The 20,084-nt window shown below is 35.7% G+C and overlaps 2 protein-coding genes across 3 annotated transcripts in view; both read left to right on the plus strand.

Annotated features, from left to right (window-relative positions):
• LOC134840456 (proteasome subunit beta type-7-like) overlaps nt 1-918 on the plus strand; it is a 287,503-nt gene extending 286,585 nt beyond the window's left edge. The window contains exon 6 of the mRNA XM_063856264.1: nt 639-918. Within this exon, the coding sequence (XP_063712334.1) occupies nt 639-744 (106 nt within the window). The 3' untranslated portion in view covers nt 745-918. The remainder of the gene's footprint in view (nt 1-638) is intronic.
• Nucleotides 919-2,714: 1,796 nt separating this feature from the next.
• Nucleotides 2,715-19,326, plus strand: LOC134840447 (uncharacterized). Of its 2 annotated transcripts, none has more exons than XM_063856252.1 (9): nt 2,715-2,936; nt 4,903-5,222; nt 7,353-7,613; nt 9,324-9,402; nt 9,799-10,090; nt 12,149-12,237; nt 12,380-13,002; nt 16,700-16,809; nt 18,290-19,326. In XM_063856252.1, exons 1-9 carry the CDS (start codon nt 2,836-2,838, stop codon nt 18,680-18,682), a joined length of 2,268 nt encoding a protein of 755 aa, XP_063712322.1. In that variant the 5' UTR covers nt 2,715-2,835; the 3' UTR covers nt 18,683-19,326. The 2 variants fall into 2 exon arrangements, with proteins under 2 accessions (XP_063712322.1, XP_063712323.1); XM_063856253.1 differs by having other exon boundaries at nt 4,903-5,126.
• The last annotated feature ends 758 nt before the right edge of the window (nt 19,327-20,084 follow it).

Below are 20,084 nucleotides of genomic sequence, written 5' to 3' on the forward strand. Positions count from 1 at the left end.
GTGAACGAAAAAATTGAATTTAGGCATATTTGACAGTCATAGTGGAAAATAGTTTTTGGAAAACAATTTTTGAAAAAAAAAAAAATTAAAAAAAAAATTAAAATTTGGAAAAAAATTGAAAAAAAAAAAAAAATTGTTAACAACATTCAAAAAAACGTTTTTGATTCCCAAATTGGTGCTAAAATTCCAGACACCAATTTTACTCCAGTAAAACTAAGTTTTCACGGCTTAAATTTAGCATAAATTAGCGATTGTAAGCCTGGATGCTCATCTTATTAGCTTGAAATTTGGCAGGAAATCCAAAATTTCAAACTGGGTTTTCGACATTGAGAAAATTTTTTCAAAATTTTTCAATGTTTGAATCACGACTAAAAGGGCTCTAATATAATATATCACTCGACCCGTTCCGATGATTATTTGCGGTACCTGATTTTGCGTGGAAAAAAAACTAAAGCACACCCGAATACAAAGTTCTTCCACATTTTTCAAATGGTCGGAACAATTACTAAGTACCAAATGAGGAATTTTTTGTCATCGGTTGCCTGAGGGGTGATTTTCGTTAATTAGCTATTATGTACATAAACTTTTTATGCAATACTATAAGCTTAATTCAAACAAAATGTTCGATTTGTTTTCAGGCAAGGAGACTACACATATCCCTCTGGGACAACAGCGGTGAAGAAACGAGAGGTTATGAAAGTTGACCTTGAAATTGTGTCCGAGGAGGTCATGGAAACTGATTAGAGCTGATTAGATATTAGTTATAACCAGACCACTCATTACGTTGAGTGGTTTGTTGAATGCAATGGTATGTTAAGAGTGGAAAAGGATGAGAATGAAAAAGTTGAATTGATTGTTGTTGTTATTGAATTGTCATATTCACCTGTTTCTGACGAGTAAATAAAATTTAGGACTGGACCTTGATCTCATTTGCAAAGAAGTGTTACATAATGTTTCAAAGTGAATTTGTTAGTTTGATTGTCTAAGCTAAATTTCAGGGTCGATAGGTGGATTCAAACTAGTATTATAATAGTTGTCCTTCAAAGATCTTGCTATCTTGCTAAGAGAACCCGAAATACTCAGATACCACTAAACACAAAGAGCGCCCAAAATATACATTTCTCAATTATATAATGTCCTCGGGACATGGTCTCAGCCTTTTCAGAGATCGAATTAAAATTAGAGTTCGATGTTTTATCTCAAAAGCTAACTGAATTTTATTCCTCTTACTTAGCTGTTTTTCAGTTACATGACCAAGGATTACCAGTTACTGCTTAATATCCCACGTGATCCTAATTTGCAAAATCTCCCATGTGAGTTATAAGATCTCAAAATTGAAAATATAAAATTGAAGCAAATAGATATCAAAATGAGAAAAGCTGGTTGCTGTGCAAGTAGCACAGATTGTTCCGACCACATTAATCTACGTAGAATTTTTTATATTTAAATTTGATTGAATCTTGATTTTTAGGTTGAAAGAGGGGATTGAATTTGATAAAAAGCTGCACAATTGGGTATATCATAGCTAACACAACGGTAAAAAAGGGTTTGGCCATCTAAACATCTCGGTTTTTCCTCCATGCAAATTAGTCTGAAAAACGGAAAAACTCAGACCCGTGTTTTGACTGACAAAAGTTTTTTTTTGGAATTTAACTCACGGCCAATAGGGCTCTAAAATGATATCACTCTTGGCCCCTCACGAGTGTACGAAAAATCGGGTTGAAACACCATCCCGTTGAGTTGTAGTTACCTCGTAGAGGGGCAGTGCATAAAGTTTCGTATTTTGGTCATATTTTGTTATAAATGGCCTTTGTTTTCGTTTGGAATGGTTAAATCGTTAGTTCAGTACTTCTTGAGAGAAGGTTGATTTCTTAGCTGGGTTAATTTTCAGTACTTCCAGTGGAAGGTGAATCACCAAGCCGTCAAATTGGAAAAAGATAGTAAAGCTAAGGTTGTGGTGTCTAATTTCGTCTATACCTTATCTGCGAAACACCAGACAGAGGACCACCCTATACCGTAGTTGCTTCCAACTCGTGAAGTAGTCGGAATAATAACTAATAAGTCGTGAACAGAAAGGATTTGAAATTACTGGAGAGTGAAAAGAGACAAGGCTACAATTCGAATATGGCAATAATAATATAAAAACTCGGGCTTCAAAAAACGTTATCTGTACAGACGGATAGAAAAATGTTCGAACTTGGAACGATTTAATAATTATCACCTAAGGTGATACGGGAGTGCGGCCAAAAAGTAGACAACCTTTATTTCATACCTTTCAAAAAGTATACTAATACTTACTAATCAAAATGGAGATAGAAAAAAAAACTCACGCAAGAAGTAAAAATAATTATTTGTTTCGTACATTTGTTCAATTCTGATTGGTTAATATAGTATTTGTCTAATTTATCACCTGTCTACTTTATGTTTTGTCTACTTTTTGCTATGTAACCGCTCATACGGTCTATAGATTTTTCCTAAACCTATGTAATCAAAAACGATAACCGAAAATTGATGAAATTGCGTATGTTGTGAGTTTTCTAACGCATAAATACAGTGAGGGTAGAATCCGCCGATATGTCTGTTCTTATTGCTGGTAAATTTCTGACATTTTGAAAGTGTATGGCTGTTGTTTTTACGTTTTTTGTACTGCAGAGTTTTGGCTTTATAACACAAAAAGACTTAAGAAATTCAAACAACTCTTAAATTTCAGGTTTTAATGTACATATAGCTTCGATCTTCTTTTAATCCGGTCCTGACTTGGGTCTTTTCGACCTTTCATTACTTTTTGGTGTGATCTGGAGAGGTGACGTCATCTTCTACCTGTACGTGGTTGGGATGAGCAGTAGTCTGGGTCTGGTAGTGGCCGAGCTGTTCGATGCCTCCAAATGGATCACATGTGCAGTATCCATGCTTCTCATTGTCTATGGAAGCTACAGGCAAATAATATTTAACCAGTTGCAAATAATATTCTGTTTTTCAGCCATACAGAGGGATTGTTTTTCAAAGCGAACACTTCTTTATCACACTTTTGAGATTAAATGTATTGTTATCGGGAACTAGACTCTTTCCCATTAAACAACTTTCTTTCAAACGTGCAAGAGTTAGAGAAAGCTATGAGATTGATTTTACACAAATACTCAAGTCGCAAATGAAAGCTCTCATTTGGTGGCAATTATGACTGTGTAATACTTAACACAAATATTTTGATTGTGTATGCTATAGAACCTTCCGTTCTATTTACACAAGCTGACCGTAGTATACTACTACGAAGTATCTTTTTTTTCTTACCCAACTCGCAAATGGAAGTTTTCATTTGGTGGCAATGGTTTGTCAATGGTTTTATGTTTCCAACTATTGGCAAGTTAATAGCATCAGTAGCTGCTTTATTGCTAGTGTTAGTGTATTTCAAAGAAACCGTGGCGCAGATGCACGAGGACGTAAAGACTCCTAATCTATAGGTCAGAGGTTCATTTCTGGTAGTTTCTAATAGTTTTTTTAAGAGTCGATAAACGCAGTGAAGACTTTTTAAAGGTCTTGATAACTTTTGTTTGTTTTTTTTTTCGGAAAAAGTCAAAATTTGCGCACAATCAAATGCGATTTTTCGCATTTTGACATTTGCATTACCAAGTTCAGTTCATTTCCTTATTTACACTAGCGTGCATATTGTAATTGTATGAATCTAATTTTTGCTAGCTTACGTCGCAAATGAAATTGCTCATTTTGTGGTATTTTGCTATAATCACGATCTAAAGCATTGAAATGCACAGCATCTGTTCTTTGTTTTTAGTAGCTATTGTTTGCCGATCGTCAAGCGACCGTGGCACAGTGACAAGGATTGGAAACTCCTAATACACTAGTTGGAGGTTCAATGCCGTACTTGGCACTAGTTTTATTTATATTTGTTAGCATTTTTGCTGGTTGCATGCAGTGAATTTGATTGAGGAGCCAAGTTTCGGCTGTATGAGTCCCGTTTTGACCTTTTCCGCTTTCTCTGTGCTTAGTCATTTCGATGTATTGGCCTTGTCTTCGTCTCAATTAATTCGTTTTTGTTTGTTTTTCTTTTTTTTAAGCGCTCAATTTAATCCTTTTTAACATATCCAAGCTAGCGAGCGAAGTGTTATGTTATGTTACGAACTCACCTAGCAAATAAAAGTGCTCGTTGGTCGTACTTATGCTGCTTAGCATTGGCCGTTTGATAGCAACTGTTACTGGCTAATTTTTTTAGCTAGCTTTAATAAGTTTTCATGCGACCCCTAATCCTTCAGGTCGGATGTTCAATTCCGGAAAATATCGAAATTTTAATTTTTTTAAGAATTATTTTTTGATATTTTCTTTCGCCATTTCACTTGTTTTTCACAATGTTTTATTTTATAGAGTTACCTTTTGCTGTTTTCTTGTTTGTGTTTGAGAAGTGCAACTTCGCCTCTGTGCAAAAATGGCGAACTTTGAGTTTCATGGCAGGTTTTTCGGCCCAACGGGCGTCTGCCCAAGTTTTGTTATTCTTTGATTTTGTTTCGATACTTATTTACTGCAAGCCATAGCATTTCCTGGTATGGTTCTCTCAAAATAAACTTAAATCGAGATAATTTTTTATGAAATTTTTGAACGATCAAATTCTTTGTATTTTTCCGAGCCTTTTCTCGACTAAGTCGCGTTTCTCTAACTTTTTTTTCAGCTAGTTTGAAATGCTATTTTTGTTGTATCGCAAGACTTGCGAAGCTCCGCTTAGCCTCTGTGTATAAAATATGTCGAGAACGAAGAATGCCGGTCATTCGGTCGAGGAAAAGCAGGAACATAATTAGCAATATATCTTAGTGAATAGGTTGAATAGTCTTAAAATGAGTTAATACTTAATTCTTTCCCAATTAATTGGATAAAATCTTGACTTCGCTTTTAATGCAGGTCAATGAAACTAGACTCAACCAAAATCTCTCAGTCGAAGACTCGAAACGTGCGGGCTATCGGCAGTTCCCGCTCAGTTCTCATTCCCATCGACCGTCGACTAGGACTGGACCCGACCAAAGCCAAAAGTCCAACGTCACCCGCCTGCGCATGCAATAACACAGTCTGCAACGAGATCCAAAATCACCATAAACATGCCAATCACAACCAGACCAAAAAGAACAGTTCGGTATCTTCGCAAGAAAATTTCGATAACTCTAAATCTCAGTTGAAAAAAGGAATGAGTGCTTATCGTGTGCAGTATTCTAGTGCACGGTCAAGTAAGAAAATTTTTGATCCAATTTTTTTTACTTATATTTAATCTATAGCTATTCGTTAGTTTGGAAGATCTGTTAAAAATGTTTGTTAGTAGTTAAATTGTTTGCAATTTTTCAGAGGTGACGTGAAGTAAGTATCAATTGGGTCCACGGGAGTAAGCTCTTCTCTGTTTCTTCCTTTGAAAGGATACTTTTTGTTTAACTGATAGATACTCGTGAATTTGTGACCCATACGCCCTTTGCATAAAACATATTACAAAAGGAAGAATAAAACTTCGTAATCTTTTGGGTTCTTTTTGATTTAATTGTACACTTATTATGTATCTGATTATTTTTGGAAATAAAAAAAAAGCGGCTGTCAGTAGTTCTTGCGAAGTTATGGCAATGGGGGGGGGGGACGGCGGGTAATAGTTGCGATATCACGCAGGCTATTATGACTATGACTCACTACGTTGTTTTTTCTTTCCTTGATTGTTTGCTACAAGTTAGTTACACTTGCGAAGCGTATTAGTGCAAATTTTTTTCCCAACATAATTACACTTGCAAAGCAATGTGTATAAGTGCGAACTTTCTTTTTTTTTCAACGTAAGGCGCAAAGAAAAGGGATACTTTTGGTGGCACTTTTGAGTCGGTAGGCTGCGGTTGCAGTATAATATAATATGTTCTTTGACATTTGGTTAGTAAAAAGTTAACACAGCTGATGCATTCTTAATTCATCAAATGAACCTATTCATCAAATGAACCAAGTGAAAGAAGTTATTTGTTTCAAACAGCAGTAGAATGATAAAAAGCTCGGTTTCAGAAATTTTCTTACGCAATGTATCTCGCAATTTTTTGAAATGCATAATTCATAGATAGTTTGGCTTATGCTCTCCAATTTATTACATGCAAAATTGTGTCTTTTTGTATTTGGTGCTACTTTTACTGCATCGAATTGGCAATTTATAGCATATGTAGCTGCGTTGGCTCTTTTTTCCAGTTCCCGCCTTTGATTTTTTCTGTAGTTCAATGTACAAAAGTCGATTTAAAATGGTTTATCATGACAAAAACTGCCTTGCAACGTGTCAGCGTGAACAGGTAAACAAATTTTCACAACATTTCTTTGCGCAAAACGCCGTGTGAACAATTTTTGAATATTTTTATTTTGTAACTTTACGAGAGGGGTGGGAAACTGGAAAAGAGCCGCTGCTTTATTGGTGGCTAGTTTTGGGGATCCGTGGTTGGTGGGTGAGACTCTAGGTCGCAGATTCGAATCCGTCACGCAGCCGAGTTTTTGCTAATTCGAGGCTTATTTCTGCTTTTTCTTATTTCACTTGATAGAGCTCCTTTTTGGCGGTGTTCTCGCAATTTTTGCGAAACACAGCTTTGCCTCTGTATTCGATTTTTAAAATCTCCCTCTTAACTCTGAAGGCAGAGAATATCTTGAGACAGGAAAAATAATTCGCCCCGATTTTTTTTGGAGGTCTTAGAAATCAAACTGCGATGCCTTTGATTGGGGGTGTTGGATTCGTATAACATTTTTATGGATCTGCAATTACGCGTGCAACAGCAATTACGCTGAGTCTCAATACTAACGCGTCTGTTTTCTGAAACAAATTCGGGATCTTGTTAACTATCCCCCCTATGGTATCTTGTAACGAATATCTCCCCCCTATCGAGAAAGAATTTAACAGTTAAGCATTTACGAACTTTTGTACCTTGTTAACTATTTCCCCCCTATTGCAATAGGGGGGCGGGATAGTTAACAGTTAACAAGATCCTAATTCGATATTCTAGGATGCCAAGGTAGAACCAAGTTAGCATCCTTTTAGCATCCTAGAACCAAGTTAGCATCCGTACCCCCCCCCCCCCCAAACGGCTTTGGGGGGATGTTAAATTGGTCCGAAACAACTAACAGCAGCATGTTTTTCGGCGCTTTGGAAAATCTCTGAACAGCTTACAATTCCCCTCCTTTGCCGCTGGATGTTTTCTGTGGGCTGTTTTGGGTGATAGTTTTAATTATAACCACGATCCACCATAAAATTATTTGAAAAGTTATAATTATTTATTTCGTATCATTGCCAATTCGGCGATCTCTTGGTTTGAAGTTGTTTTTGATTTATAGGAAAAAGCTTGAATTAAAGTTATTTTTAGACCGCGGGTCGGCCAGTAGTAGTAACACAAGTGCAGTCGGCAGCGCTGGCTCTGGCAGTGGAGGAAGCACGCCCTCGATGTCTCCTAGTAGTACCGCAGAAGGGGGTGGGGGCAGTGGAACTTACCTGAGTGGGGGAGGGGGTATTCAGGTGATAGATTCAAATCAGGCACTGCTGATGCCACTGGGAGCATCATTCTCTCTCCTCTTCATGTTTTTCTTCTTTGACTCCTTCCAGATATTCTTCGCAATCGCAATAGCCAGTGAGTACTGATCATCAAAAGGCATATTCATGCTGGGTCATTTGCAAACATTTTAGTCTGGCCGACTGTTGAAACCGGCGCTTTATTGATAACTTATTATTAAAAAATGCGGAGCTTAGTGCCATATACGAAGTCCACTGTTTTCTAAGCCAAGTCGCAAATGAAAGTGCTCATTTAATGGCACTTGGCTGCAGTAGCATGATATCTTGTTTAGTTTTGCTGCAGAAGCATTATATCTGGTTCATTGGTGGCTAGTGTTTGATGCTAATTAAGCGCCCATGGCGTACATGCTAGTTCGTGGGATTTTCAATCTCGAGGGCGGATGGTCGATTCAGGCACATATCAGTTGTTTAAGTTTTTTACCTTTCTTTTTTTCTCTTTTTGACTTTTTTCAATCGTGTTTGCGAAGTGCAGCTTCGCCTGTGTAAATTATATTTCCTAGACGTGATTTTACACTTGCGAGAATAAGTGTCTTGTAATCGGGAAGTAGTTTTTTTTTTCCCGTAAAAAACTTTTCTTACAAATCTGTAAGAAATTAAACTTGCTTTAATATTGAACTTAATCAACTTCCAGGTTACTTCTTACTTAGCCTGGAGTAACGTGGTCTTCTTTGCAACCTAAGATCTGGGGCTCAAGTCCCGGCAGGACCTCGTTAGTTTTTCAATATATAATGGTATAACTGCAAGTATAATGGTAGTTGTTGGTGTTTTTTATTTAGTATTTTGATTTTAAAAAAAGAGTTATCAATTAAAAGGCCGCCTATATTCTCTGTATGCCTGCATAATCATCTAGTCTTTTTTTACTTTCTTTACTACACTGTCTACAGCCTTTGCAAAAGTCTGTGGAAGGAATATTTGACTCAATTTTTTTTGGCTTTTCTTGTTTTCTCATAAATTACCCTCTCAAATCTGATGTTTTGGATTCAATTTAGATAAAAGGTGGTGGGAAGCTCTCCTGTAGAGTGACCCCTCCAATTTTTTTACACAAAGTTAGCGCCTTCCGAAAAGTCAATTTTTTGGCCCGGTTTTTGAATTTTTTTGACCTTTGTCAAAAACTACTGTCCTAAATATGAAATTTTCACGAAAACTACACTGCCAAATCTTAGGAAGTGTTCTATCGGGAAACCTGATTTTATGAAATGAAGTTTCTATGCTTAATCGGCCACGATCCTCTTTTTCCAGAAAAAAGTTGTAGATTTTAGACAGTCAAGTTTATAAACTTAAGAATCTTTGGCTTTTCTCAGTCCATTTTTTGAAATTGCTCGTTTCATCCCGCACCAGTATAGGAAATTCAAAAATTATCAAACCCTTACCTTCTTTTCCATTTTTTTCTAGCATTGTTTTTGATTTCTTTTTTTTTTGTTATTCCGTTCGGCCTCTAAGTCAAAAAAAATGTCTTTGATAATTTTTTCTTGAAATTCAAAGAGCTTTAATGGCGTATAATTTTCTCTTTGAAATTCGAAAGTTGACGTTTCTTCAGATAACAAGTCAGTGTTTTTTTTTCGGTTTCCTTGCGTTCATTTACTCTTTTCCAACTGTCTGTTGGTTAAGTATAAAGTTTTCAAAAACTCTCATATCTCGAAACAACAGTGTCTGAAAGAACCTTAGAACACTTTCACGCTGCAGCAAAAAAATTGAATTGAATGAAAAATTATCTGGCCCTTGTTGTTTTGCTCAAACTTCTGCTTTTCGATGTTCTATTGTATTTTAGGCGTTTCAACGGTGGCATTTGCATTCCTCGTGCATCCATTCTGTCATCTAGCGCTCAAGCCATTCATCTCTCTAAATAAGTTAGTATGACTTTATAGTTGGTAATTTCTTCGAAAGTTTGTTTATGCAAATAAGGAAGATACTAGAATAAGTTGTTACTAGTTCAAGGTTGAATTGAGGGGAAATCGATATATCAAATGTTTGGCGCTTCCCAGAGGTGCAAAATGGTTCTCTGATTACTCTCGGGTCTTGATTATTGAGACCCTACCCCTCCCCCGATAATTAAGCAGCTGAACGTAGATAAAAATTTCAGCCCGTATATATCCCCACCAGAAAATTTATAGCCCACCACCTGCAAATTTGAAACCAAAACCAAATAATACAGGAATAACAGTGCGGTGGGGGTGTAATTTTTTGTTGACTAGGCTGGGGGCCTTAATGAACCAAATCTCTTATACGTCTACCTTGTATTTCAGAGTATCTTTGGGCGTGTTGGGTCGTCACTTGCCATCCGAGGTCGTATCTTTCTTCCTCTCGCTTTCCCTGGTGCTGACATGGCTCATCACTGGCCACTGGCTGCTCATGGACCTGCTCAGTATGGGCCTGTGTGTGTCCCTGATAGCACACATAAGACTGCCCAGTCTGAAGGTGTCAATCATTCTCCTGTTGAGTCTCCTAGTGTATGATGTGTTCTGGGTCTTCTTCAGCTCACTCATATTCAGTTCAAATGTGATGGTCCACGTCGCTACTCAGCCGGCCGACAATCCGGTAACTAACCAATCAAGATTATTATGAAGAAACCTTAGTCTATAAGGGTGCGTGATCGATCTTGATCAAGAACACGGCGGTCCTTTTCCGGAAAATTTCGAAAATGGCATATAGTTGGTGCATTTTATATCAGTCAGAAATAATTGCAGTTAGTGAGTTCTCATTGCAGATGGAGAATTAGGTCTTCTGTCTAGTTATCAAGTCTAGTAATTCCTGATACTTAGTCACGCATATCGGAAGCGACAGTTTGAACTTAATCCATGTGAGTGATTGTTTATGATGTCAAATAACCAAAACGTCTTCTTTTGTCCGCTAGCTTTCTATGTTATATTACTTTTTATTCAAAGACGGCTGCTCTGTTTAATCAACGGCTTAAATAAGTTCGGAGCGCCGCATTCTGGTTCAAAAAAATTTCGGCCTATTATTTGTCTGCTTATGTATTTTCGGCTTAGTAGCCAGATCTAAGAATGGTTTATTTTCGCTGTAAACATCTTTCACTGTATTTGCTGAAAGTGTTTTAGTATTTGAAAAAAAACCGACCGACTTTGTGAGGGTCAGGGGACTTAATAAAATTTAAAGCCTGAAAGTTTTGATTTTTGTATTTTTAAGAGTAATTAACGTAGTGAAGACTAATATAGGTCTTGGTGATTTTTCTTTGTTTGTGTTTTTTCAGGAAAAAGTCTTATAATGCTCTAGTAACTACATATGTGCCTTCATACATTTTAATGCTTTTATGAATGAACTTAGATATATATATAAATTAACATATATATTTTTGAGTTCAATATATGATCATCTGCTGAAAGTAAAGTTAATTGCCTTCTCCAAATACAAACGTGGAAATAACGCGAAAAAGCGTGAACTTTTCTAGTTTTGAGTGTTGAATTTAATTTTTAGTTTTACCAACGGAATAAAAAAATACCAATTAATTGAGTTAGTTTTATCAAAAAAGTGTCAATCATTAAATCGTCTTGAAATTCAAAGAGGACTAATGCCATATTTTTTTCACTTTGAAATTCGAAATTCAATAAAAAAACAAGTGTTTTTTCTCTGTTTCCTTGCATTCATTACTCTTTTCCAACTTTCAGTTGGCTATGGTCCTTTTTTTTCAGCTTAATCGGTTTTAAATTCTTTTTGATTTTTTTTCGGCTTTTTTTCATTTTTCTTTTTCCGGCTTAATGGGTTTCGGCTTATATTATACCTTCTAAGTGGCCCCTTTTTGCGTCGGTTGATGACCGAATTTTTTAAATGTGCGTGTGTCCTCTGAGAGAAAGAAAGGGGTACTTATTAAAGGTTTTTTTTCGGCATGAAGGGTTTCTGCTGAGCGATGTTCTGTTTTGTAACCGCTTGGTTAGTTTTGTTCCTATGCTAATTTTGCATTCTATTATCGTGACAAGTTTTTTCAAAACTATCTTTCATTCATTTTGCTAGATCTAGTTGTATACATAGTTATAAAACATCGATATTAATGTTTTACTAATGACTTTTCGGTTTTCGATTAAGCTATCGCTTTAGTTTCCGAATTGTCTATACCACCATGATTTCAGTACATATATGGCTTTGTTGGATGCTATTTGGGCAGTGTTTGTATTTTTTTGAGCAAGATTTTGCCGAAAAATTTTGGTTGATTTTCTGCTAATTGAATGTCGGCTTCAATTCTGTCGGCTTATTTACCTAATATTTTGTTTCCTACAGATTTCGATTTTTTTTGAGATCGTTAAGAATTTGGTCCCAAATTTAACTTCCGAATGCTCAAATTCAACCTAACTTGGAACTTTTTTGACTTAAGTCAACTGGGTTAGCATGCACTCCTCTTCCTGGATATGTCGACCATAATATTGTTGCACTTAATTTTTTAGTATATTTCCTTTCTGAAGTTCATGGTTTGGAAAATGGTATTTAAAGAACTCGACGGATCGGATAATTTTTTTAAAATTCCGTTTGCGAGTGCATTTGGAAAAACATTCTCGTCTTCATGTCACAGTTTTCTCTAGTCTAAAGATTGTATTTGATTCCTTTTGGTCGCTGAAAAATTGTCTGAAAGCCTGTCATGTTAAGGTCGGATTTTTGGCCAGAAAACTCAATATGCAAGGTATGATGCCACAGGCTCCGAAACTCTCACTTCCAGGAAAACTCATTTTTCCAAGGTTAGTTACAACTACTCAACGTAGACTAAATCTTACGGAAGGACGTTTATTAAAAATTTGAATTCAAATAAACTATTTCAATTCAATTAAGTATTTCCTTAAGATTTTTTTTATCGTTTTTTATCCTTATGATTTTTTTTAGTCACATGTCGTGGGAGGGCGACTTAGACGCATCAGTGATAGCGGAACAATCTCTCTTAAGTGCAGAGTCCGATTTTATTTTAAATTTACACAATCACCATATAAACAGCCACCATGCAGATACTATGTCGCATTATCATCACAATATGGGAGGGAAATCAGCAGTGGCGCGATTTGACCGAAACAAAAACGCGTGGAGGAAGAAGCAATCCGACAAAGATGCTGTAGAGTTTCTAGGAACTGAAGATGGTGTCGATCATAATTCTCGACATCGTCTCAAAATAGAATCAAAAGAGTCTAACTTGGGAGAAAATATGCAAGTTCTTGGAATTCAAAATTCGGATCGGTCTAAGATCGATTACCTTGGAGGTCAAGCGTCGAGTGATTTGCTAGCAGAGCACATGCATTACTCGATGTTGGGACTTGGTGACATTGTGATGCCAGGACTGCTTCTGTGCTTCGTGCTGAGGTTCGATTCCGTTCGGGGTCGGTCCCAAAATGTTTTCAGTGTGTTATCCGATGAGCAAAATGAGAGTAGCGGAGGAGGAGTCATGAAGGGATGTGTTGTGTTCTGTTGCGGCAGAATCACATGCTTTCATTCTGCATTAGTGGGATATGTCATTGGTTAGATATATTTTAACGTTTTTGAAGAAACAATTTGAAAACTTGAATATTTACACGCCCGAATAGTTGAATTGCTTTTGCCGCCCGAATCAGCCTTTGAGATATTTGTAAGTTCCTAACCAATGCGCACAAGTAGTTATATAAAAACGTGTTCTCAACGTACAAAACTGGAATACAATAGAGTATTTTCAAGGTTGGGCATTGTGGCATATAATACATAATGATAATAGAATTTGGACTGTAAAAACGTGTAAAAAGTATAAAATTTCAACTCTAGTTATTGAAGAGCGTGGTATTTTCCTTAAGTTCTTTTTACTAAGTAGCCATAAGATGCTCAGCTATTTTTTCCTGGATTTGCAGATTCATTCCCTGTGAAAAAAAAATTGTTCTCGGTGCTGCATAGTTTTTAAGTGTCAATGAACGAATTAAAGACACATTCAAGTTTTTTTTAGGAAAATTATTAAAAGTTGCTCACGCTCAATTAAAATTAATCGCACTATAGTGTTTGCTTCGAAATCGCTTTTTTCAATCGAAGGCAAATTACGTCTTTAATAGCAAAATTTCAAATGGCGCCAAACAAAGTGAATATATATTTTTTAAATTCTAGTTTTTACTTTCACGATAGCAATTGTTTTGTAGCCGGGTACTACATTTTTCCCCTTAAATAGCTTTGTTTGCAGGACTCGTCTCCTGGTCCGATTTTTTTGGAAATATTGTAACATACATTTTGGAGCAAGTTAGCATTTTAACTACCCGTCCTATTCGAAATTTGTTTTCGATGCTGGTTGTAGTTTTACCAACGATTAAATACAAGTTCCTTTTTTATTTTTTCTTGTTTCGGCCTATAATATATCGGGTTAGTGGCCTCAATTTTATTGTTCGATGAGCGAAAGACGTTTTTGGTGTATGCGTTTTCAGGGGGGGGGGGACTTTTTATTGGAATTTGTTTTTGGCTCTGATTTTATATTTAAAAAACCTTTGGCTGTTACCGCTGTTCTTAAGAATATAATTTCACATTTTATTGCCTGGCATATTTGTCTTTTCAAAACTAGCTACATTCAGTTTATATATCTATTTTTTTTTCTACGTAATTGTTTTTTTTCTTCGACGAAGTGGCTTTCTTGTTTTTTATTGCTCCGCTTCGCCTGTGTTAGAAATCCCAGCGCAATAAAAAGAATTTACCTTTTGGTCTACTTTTTAAGAGTCGATGAACGTAGTTCAGACTCTTTATAGGTCGTGATAATTTTTTTGTTTTGTTCTCAGGAAAAAGTTTGTTTGTTCAGATTCAAATGTGATTTTTCGCTGCTGACGTTTGCATTTTTAAATTCATTTCTTTCTCTCCGCTATCGAGCAGCAAAAGTGCAAAGGTCAAAAAAACGTGATCAACTTGTAACTTTGAACTAGGTTTTTAATCATCAGCTTTCCCAGCGAAACAAAAACTTTTACCTAATGATCCAGTTTTCTTAAATTGAGTTAATTTTACTATCAAAAAAGTGTTCATCATAAATTGTTCTAGAAATTCAAAGAGCTTTAAGTCCATCTGTTTTTTTTGGGAAATGCGAAATTTGAGATTTTTTCAAAAAAGTCAATTTTTTTTAATTGCTTTCATTGACTTTTTTTTCGAACTTTCTGTTGGCTATGTTCTTGGTATTGGTAAATTTAAAAAGAAAAATTTCAATCAGAAAAGTTTCTTGAAAAATTTGAAACTCGAAAGCTTACTGATGGTTAACAAAAAATTTTTTTCATTGAATTGTGATTGAACTCATTTTTTTCGTTTGCAAGCGTTGAATTTGATTTAACTATAATAATCAAGTGTCAATGAGCGAAATGAATACACTGTTTTTTGTTGTGTATGTTTTTTCGAAGCTTAAACTTCGTGGTTATCATGGGTATTGCAACTGCGTGCTAGACTGCTTCCCGTTTAAAACATAGTTCACAGAACTCAACAGCTTTCATTGTTATTTCAGTTGTTTTGCGATTTAACTTTGTTTGGTTCTTTCATTTTTTCAAGTTTTTCCGAGTCATAAAAAAGCAGATAGTGGAGCCTCATAAATTAATATGTTTAATTTTGATTGTATCTGATCGCAAAATTCTAATTGTTCTTTTTCAGAAAGGATTTCATCGCCTATGTTTTGAGTTTTCACATTGGCTTTCATGATGTCCAAGTGTAATAGAGAATAGAATGATCACCGTTAGCTTCAAAAAATTTCAATTATGTTACGGATTTTGAAAAATCTTATCTTTAGTAGTACGTTTTGACTTGATTTCTCTCAGTTCACGTTGCTAAATTGAAAGCCAATTACTCTCTCCGATAACATACATTAGTGGACAAAATTAAGTGGAAATTCAGGATTTCACTCTGTAAAATGCCTATTTTCAATGTACATTTTGGACAACATTTCCTTCGAACTTCAGGAAAATTTTAACTTTAAACGAGAGCAAATGATCAGAGCTACCATCTATGAAAGTATCAATTTTTGATTTCAATGACTTACCAATGTAATCCGGGTCTGAAAATGCCAGTTTTCCTCATCTGCACTAAATTTTGCATCGTAGTGAATTATTTCTTGAATAAGCGGAGTAAAAAATGTGTTCATACAACGTGAAACATTCTCAGCGAGAAAATGGAAACAATCAGAGTGAAAGCTTTACTAAACTCAGACGTTTGTTACTCTTATTTACGCTAAGTAAAAAAATTTAGTGCAGATGAGGAAAACTGGCATTTTCAAATCACGATTACATTGGTAAGTCACTGAGATCAAATATTGATATTTTCATAGATGGTAGCTCTGATCATTTGCTCTCGGTCAATGAAAAAATTTTACAGAATTTCGAAGGAAATGTTGTCCAAAATGTACATTGAAAACAGGCATTTTACAGAACAAAATCCTGAATTTGAGCTAAATTATTTCCACTAGTGTAGGTATAAATGGCGCGATAAAACGTGAATGACTTCAAGTTTCAAAAATTGTTCTCAATATATAGAATTTTTCTTAGATTGAAAAAACTTATGCATTGATCGAGTTATCTTAATTGTGTGTAGATTTTCTAAAAAGTGACAATCATAAGATATTCTTGAGTTCAAAAATGTATCGATTTTGTCTCTTCATTCTCCTGATAGTCGCAGGGAAGCAATGAATGGAGCCTTGTCTTAAATTTTTACGCTTGTTATCAAATCGTTTGAAATTGTGATTTAGTATTTTTGCAAAAATTTGTAGAAAAAAAAATCCGATATGTCCCGTTTTTCTTTAATTATTTGTTTGCCTGGTTTGAGTTTGTCAAATTGTTTTTTTTCGATTTTTTAAATTTTGTTAGAGAATAACTGGATCGTGCTTGTTCTTGGAAAATTTTGAAGTTTCGAAAAACATGAAGTGTCGCAATTCCAACAATCAATTTTTACGCCCTAATAGATGTAAATACTTTGTATCGCATGTGATGCGAAGCTTTGCTTCGCCCTTGTGTAATAACTATAATTTTTCAGTGTTAATGAAGTTTATGAATTTTCATTTATCTAGATTGTTTACCGAAACTGACCTTGCGTGTTTTGACTAAAAATCAGTGGTAGTTTAGTTTAACACAATTATATTCGAGTTTTGAAGTAGCGGCGCTAGACATGCTTAGAATGTCAAAGAAGTAATTAGTTTACGGGATGGGTTGAACTTGATCTGTTTATTATTGTTGTTATTTTGTATTTCAGGACTAGTGTGTGCCACTCTTTGCTCGGATATCTTCCAGCAGGCCCAACCTGCTTTGCTCTACATAGTGCCGGCTACACTTCTTCCTCTCATAATAGTCGCCTATCTCAAGGTCAGACATACATCATCACGAATTAACCACAGCCTTAACCTGTCTACTGTAAATTGCACGTACAACCTGAGAGAGTCATTGTAAGGGGGTGGGGGCGATCCAATACTAGTTTGGGACGTTAATTTTTGGGGTTGGGCTCTTTTTAAGGCAGTGCTATTGCTCCAATTCTAAACGGCTGAACCAAAGTGACTTTTTTGAAGTGATAGATACTCTTCGTTTGCAGGACATGTTCTTAAAAAATTTCAATTTGGTCCTACACTTAAGGGCAAAAAACAGATTCAAGCGACTTTTATGTGTCCTTTGCAATTGATTTGCATTAAATGCCAAAGCTTAAACGCGTTCATCTTCATTGGCTTATTCAATTTTTTTAGCTTTCAATTAAAGGCCCATATAATGAATGTCAATGAAACTTTCTGAAGTACTGAAACTGAAATAATCGTTAAGCTTCAAGTTAGTAGCACGTTTTTGTTAGAGATGTATCTATTAACTATTGATTAACTACCAATTATCCATTGACACATTTTTGGATCTTTCAGGTTAAAGCCACTCCCATTGATTTTACTATTATAGTGGGTATTATAATGGACAAGTTTTTGCTAGATTAAAGTGAGAGTTGAATGAAAGAGAATTGGATCTATCCGATTGAAAAACTAGGGTATATTCAGCTCCACATATTACTTTCAGCTTCATAGATTAATTCCAATTTCAGCTCCACATTTTACTTGACATCGCCTAGAAACTGCGAAAAAAAACTATTATTTTTTCTTCCACATTTTGAATCAAGAAGTCTGTTCAAAAGTCGCCTGATGAGAAAATTAGGCTTTAAAAAGTTCGCGAGCGAAGCGAGTTCTCTTGTCTGCTAGTATATTAACCATTGCGATAAGCAAGGGTTTTTCAATTGGGTACTCGAATTTTTTTCGTAAATAGTTTTGCTTACAGGTCCAAATTTTTGTCGGCGTTCTCGCCGGGAATTTTATTTTATTACCTTTTCTGATTATTTTTTCTCAAATACTTTTTCTTCAATTTCAAGAGGGTGTAAATAGTGCATGTATTGCTGGTTTTTTTTGTGATGGATCTGACTCCTGGTTCGCTTGGTTACAAATGGTGTCGAGCTCCGAATTCTCTTGGTTTTTCGGTTACGGAGCGTCTGAAGCAGAGCCAGGCTGCTCCGTATGCTCCTACTCCCCGCTTAACCATGCAGAACTGTGACTTCGACCGGTATGTGGCTTTTGTACACTTTTCGTCTTTTGAGTTATGGAATTTTTTGAGACTCAAGAGGCGCGAAGCTCAGCTTCGCCTCTGTGTGTAGTTTTTTACAATAAATGCTAATTAAAAGTCATCAGTTTCCCCGAGTTGATCAAAACTTGTATGATGATAAAATGTATAGTATTGTTTTGCAATTTAGGTGTTCTGAAGTTGGCCTGTGTTTATTTTAAGCTAGTAATACTGGAAACAACCCCACTTGATTGAGATTTTTTAGAATGACCTGAAGGAGATGTGGCAGGACCCATTTGTATCTCTCGAAGCCAAAATGACACCGAGCCACTCGCGCAATTCATCTCTTGATTTTTTCTCCAACCTGAACCTCATTCACCTCTCTGCCGCCGCAGCGCCAAACTTCGCCGACCCCGAAGCACTTTTGGGCCACGAGACGAAACATGTACATGTCAATCAAACGGGAGTTAAATTAAGCACACCTCTTAAATACCCGAAGAATACGAGTAGCCAGTATAAATACGCGGCTGATGTTGAATTGTGTGAGCCCTTGCTGTACCAAGATGATGTTTCAGAAGCGGAATCACTGAAAACCACCGATCGATTTAGCCGCCAGTGTTCTTCATCTGATAAACTTCTCTCTGTCGAGATAGACTAGTTGAGAGTTTTCTCTCCTTTAAACCTGCTACTTCATGTAAGGCTTCATATATTTAATGCCAGGTCAAGTTTTTGAGCTAAAGTCTTGAATTGATTGTGAGTACTGTGTATGCAGTTCTCGAAAAATAATTTAATGGTCACCAATGGGCTAAACTTCTATGAAACATTGGCCGAGTCAACCAGATCTGAAAGCTTTTCTTGAAATCTTTAAGGTTTTTAAATGAACAAAAGTATTTTAAAGCCGAGTTTTGATGCCTGAAAAGTGAACTGTATAATTAGTTTTGCGATATTGCTGTAAGCTTTATATGTAGTTATTCGACCGTAAAACTGTTGGATGAGAATTGGTTCGATTTTGAAGCTTAGTTTTTGTTTACTTTAGCTTAGTTTTTTTCTTTTTACGTGCATACTTGCTTTGAATGCTCATCAGTAGATGAAACTGGGCACTATTTTATGCTAGACAATGTTTAAGTGTTGATGTATATTTTACTGAATATTGTTCGATTGATTTTGTAGCTAATTTCATGCTAATTTTATCATGGGGAAATCTTTTTTTTTTCAAATATTTGTTAACGTTAGTGCTCTCTGTTAGTGAACTGTTAAGTTAAGTTTTGAGTAAATTTTAAAGAGAATAAAGTTTCAATGGAGTAGAGTTTATGTGAAAATTGATCTTAATTGTAAGTAAATAAGTGCTTTGACTTCTAGAGTCAATTAAGCAACGTGCAACCACTGCGTTTTGAAGGTATTTTAGGTCTTTTAGGACTTTTGAATGCGTGAAAATGAATTGAGCGAAAATGCTGCGAAGTGTGACAAAGTGGAGCTGAACGCATTTCAACTCATTTGCAAGTCGCAAACAAAATGCCCCTTTGGTGGCAATTTTGGTATGCTTCCATTTAATCATAATTCAGCCTATTTAAGCATAGGCATTTTAATAGCATATGTTGTTGCTTTATTTTGCCTGTTTGGAAAAACAGGTATCATGAAAATGCATGAGATTTGTTGTTTTTTGCGAAATTTTGGAAAAATTTTGCACTCTTCGCTGAAGTTCCTTCGAGTTATAAAAAGGTGGTACCTATAGAAGAACTGGTCAGGTTTCTTTGTGCCTGCATATTTCTACGGCCTTCAAAATTTCAGTACGAGTTTTTGACCTGTTTGTTTTGAAATTTTTAGTTTTCTAAGATATTGTTTGCTCCAATCTGAGATTAAGGCTTGAATCAAATTGCCAAATCATTGGAACTTCCCCTTCGTAAGCGGCTATTCCCTAAATTTGGTAGAAAAAAGTTATGGCCTCAAACAAGCCCATTTTTGACATTTTGGTTAATTTTTAAAAAAATTTCTCAAAAACTCCCCTGCCAAATCGGACATTAAGGGGTTAACCGTAAGTAAAAAAAATAGTTAAATGAATC

The sequence above is a fragment of the Symsagittifera roscoffensis genome, chromosome 2, assembly GCF_963678635.1.
Source record: "Symsagittifera roscoffensis chromosome 2, txSymRosc1.1, whole genome shotgun sequence".
In the NCBI taxonomy this organism is placed as follows: domain Eukaryota; kingdom Metazoa; phylum Xenacoelomorpha; order Acoela; family Convolutidae; genus Symsagittifera; species Symsagittifera roscoffensis.